The sequence below is a fragment of the Arachis ipaensis genome, chromosome B09, assembly GCF_000816755.2.
Source record: "Arachis ipaensis cultivar K30076 chromosome B09, Araip1.1, whole genome shotgun sequence".
NCBI classification, from domain to species: domain Eukaryota; kingdom Viridiplantae; phylum Streptophyta; class Magnoliopsida; order Fabales; family Fabaceae; genus Arachis; species Arachis ipaensis.
In genome coordinates, this window is record NC_029793.2 from 21962995 (window position 1) to 21966634 (window position 3640).

At 28.2% G+C, this 3640-nt stretch overlaps 1 protein-coding gene across 1 annotated transcript in view; it reads left to right on the forward strand.

Moving 5' to 3' along the window:
* Window positions 2395–3640, forward strand: part of LOC107618318 (ATP-dependent Clp protease proteolytic subunit 5, chloroplastic) — a 5683-nt gene continuing 4437 nt past the window's right edge. The window contains exon 1 of the mRNA XM_016320346.2: window positions 2395–2704. Coding sequence (XP_016175832.1) covers window positions 2574–2704 — 131 coding nt within the window. The 5' untranslated portion in view covers window positions 2395–2573. The remainder of the gene's footprint in view (window positions 2705–3640) is intronic.

Genomic DNA, 3640 nt, shown 5'->3' on the forward strand with positions numbered 1-3640 from the left:
TTGTTTAAATATAAAAATAAACCTTGAATAAAAAAAATACAAAGTTTTCAATCTAAAAATATAAAATAGTTAAAAGATAAAAAAATTATTTAAATATGATTTTTCAAGACACTCTATGACTTAGATGAATAAATATTATTTTTAAAATGAATCATGATATATTGATACAAAACTTATTGTGTGTAAATTTTTTAAAAAAATAATAAACCTCTCTCGTTAATAACAATATTGGAACATAAATTTGAACGCTAATTGATATTATATATTGTCAATTTCGTTAATTAAAAAAATTCTATTGTCAATTTCGTTAATAATATACTTATTTTACTTATCTATACTTGTTTAAATTGACAATAGAATTTTTTTAATAATAAACCTCTCTTTAAGAGTAATATTGGAATTTAAATCTAGACACTAATTATCATTATATATTGCATATAAGCATCAAGAGTATATTATTAAAATAGTATGATAATAATTTAAAGAGAAAAATTATTCTTTGTACATTTAATTAAAAAAAATTACCTTGTTTAAACTATAGTGTAAGTGCAGCCATTTTTATAATTTTACAATTGAGAGTGAGCAATTTTTTTAAGTGAAACAGTTACATCATTTTGTCATGGGTTAATGCAAAATTTACAGAACGTGAATACGTGATTGAGCATGTAGTTTTAGATTATAAAGATAGGGGTAAAATAGAAAAAAAATATTGGACACCAAACTCTCTGTATTCCCATTATATATTGTTATAGATAAGTATAGTTTCTTAAACTTTTGGGGTATCCAGGCCACGACTCGCCCCTCTAGGTCCGCCCTTGATTGTTAGCTAATTAATAATAAAAAATAATAACATCTATTTACTTTTTAGTATTTTTCAATGTCTGTGAATTATTAAAAGATAAAAAAAATATTTTTTTTTATTACACAATCAATTTCACGAATAAAGTATCGAAACGAATAATTGCAAAATTAGAGATTCTATTCACTAACCTCGATTTTGTAATCAAAACGATAGTTTATTTTCTTAACACTACAATGAAAAACTTGATTGGATCTTTGCTGATTGCTGCAACGGTGATTAACGATGAAGAAATAGTGGATATTAAATAGACGGATAAAAAATAAAAAAAAAATTGGATATTGAGTAGATGGATGTTCCAAAGAAAAACAATAAAATTTTTTATAATCAAAGAAAATGATACACGATTTCAATGGTGGGATTGAATAATTGGTGATGGATTATCCACCAATTTATAATGTTAATATTAAGGAAAAGATAAGATTAGAGTATTTAAATCAAAATAAAACCGCAAAAATTGAAGATAGAATTTTAAAGATAAGATAGATGAATAACAAGATAATTTCTAAAAACGATAACAAGATTGAAATAGGCCTAGTACAAATTTCAATCGATTGGATAGCACACTTCAATCGATTGAATTTGGTATGTCCATATTATTTTCATGAATTCAATCGATTGAGTATCAAAAGCAATCGATTGAATTGTGAGACCCAGGTTATTTTGAAGCCTTCAATCGATTGGAAATTCTAAGCAATCGATTGAATTGTACAAAACACACTTTTTTAGTCATCACTCAATCGTCGATTGATTTTGCAAAAACCATGCTGCCCAGCAATTTTCAATCAATTGTTTAGTGGTAAACTGTAATCCAATCGATTGAGTTATAATTCAATCGATTGGTTTGATAGTCCAATCGATTGGTTTTCAAGGAAACACGATTTTATGATTCAAACGTGACAGATCAAACTTAATCTTTTAATCGATTGGAATAGCCAAAATATTTATTAGGATCAATGGAAGATCTAATTCGTTATTGTGTTTGACTTTTTGTTCTTAATTTTTAATAAACATGATAGATTTATGATAAAATAATTATTTATAAAATAAAAAATCATTTTTATAATTAAATAAATATATAGGATTAATTTGTAATTAAATTAAAAAAAGGACTATTTAGCAGTTATTAAAAAAATTTAAAAAACATGTTTTGTTATGAGACTATTTAATGATCCAAACGTTCTGGGACCACCGAATCCGGTTCCTTGAAAGAGGGAGGTAATCCTAATTTGATTCCATAACTGACCGAATCATGATTTGATTCAAATTTTAAATTGAAAACTACTCAAAATTAATTAATTGTATCTAATTTAGTTAGGTAATCCTAATTTGATTCCATAACTGACGGAAATCATGATTTGATTCAAATTTTAAATTAAAAATTATTTAAAATTAATTAATTACCTTTAATTGAATTCTAATTCCAATTTATACATTGTATAAAACATACATTGCCTCCTCATCTTTTTCCTAATAATTATTATTTTGAAAGGTCCTTTTTTTTTAAATAGCTTGTACGTACACGGCGAGTTTAGTGGTGAAAAGATATTCCGAATTCCCAAATCAACTTCACCGTCATACAATCTGGCCCCAAACATCTTTTCTTCTCTCCACTGTGCGCCGTCCAGATAACAAGGCCCTCACTCTCGACTCTTTTACTCTCTTCCTCCAAGTAACAAAACTAAACAAAACACACCTCCTTCTTCGAATAAGGATGGCACACACTTGCCTTTTCACTCCCACTTCCTCTCTTAGGCTCAACTCCCTCGCTCTTTCCTCCACCCACTCGTCTTCTCCTCACACTTTCACCCTGTCCTTCTCCTCCTCCAACCCTTTCCTCTCCTGGTATTTACATTTTTACCCCTTTTTTACTTATCCATATTTAATATCCTCTATACCATCAATTGCGTGTTCTTTCTGTTATTGAGCGTTGTGTTTTTTAAGACTCAATGTGAATTTTGTTGTCAAGTATGCATTTTGATTAGTAATCTGCAACTTCGAGGTTTCTAATTTGTTGTTATGCGCTTTGTTTATCTGTTTATCGGTTTATTTTAGATGAATTAGGATTATTTATACCTAGCTGTAAAAGAATAATTCAATTTAGAAGTAGGTCGGGTACCCCCTCTTCTTCTTTGTTATTAACAGGTTCCACCGTTCCAGTTTGAAAATTTTTTTGTTTTCTGTTTTTGTTTTTTTCTTTTGGTTGTTATCTTTATATTTAGAGGAAAGTAACAATTAGGTCCTGAAAATTTTAACTTTGGACTAATTAGTTCCTTAAAAAAAAAAATTTCAATTTGGTCCTCTGGGATAGCAAACGGTGGACACATGATGTTCTCCTATCAATTCATCAACTAAAACTTAACGGTGATACTTATATGTATGGTTAAATACTCTGATGTGTCTATCTACGAAAGATAGTAATGTAGATAACAATTTTTGGCGTGAAACGTCACTTGTTTTGATAGGATTTGTGATAAATAAAAAGTGGTCGATAAAGGATATATAAAAACTCACTAAAACTACCTTGTTTTCCTGCTTATGTGACAGTAACGAGACATGCACCACCACTATAAATAACGAAATACATGGACAATTCTATTTTGTTTTGCACTATTCATTGACAGAAAGACATATATGTCGACGTTTGCTATCTTAGAAGACTTAATTGGTACTTTTTTTCTTCAACGACTACTTAGTCCAAGATCAACATCTTCGGGGATCTAAATGTCACTTTACTCTTATATTTATATGTTAGTATTAATAATTATAAAAAAAATGTCA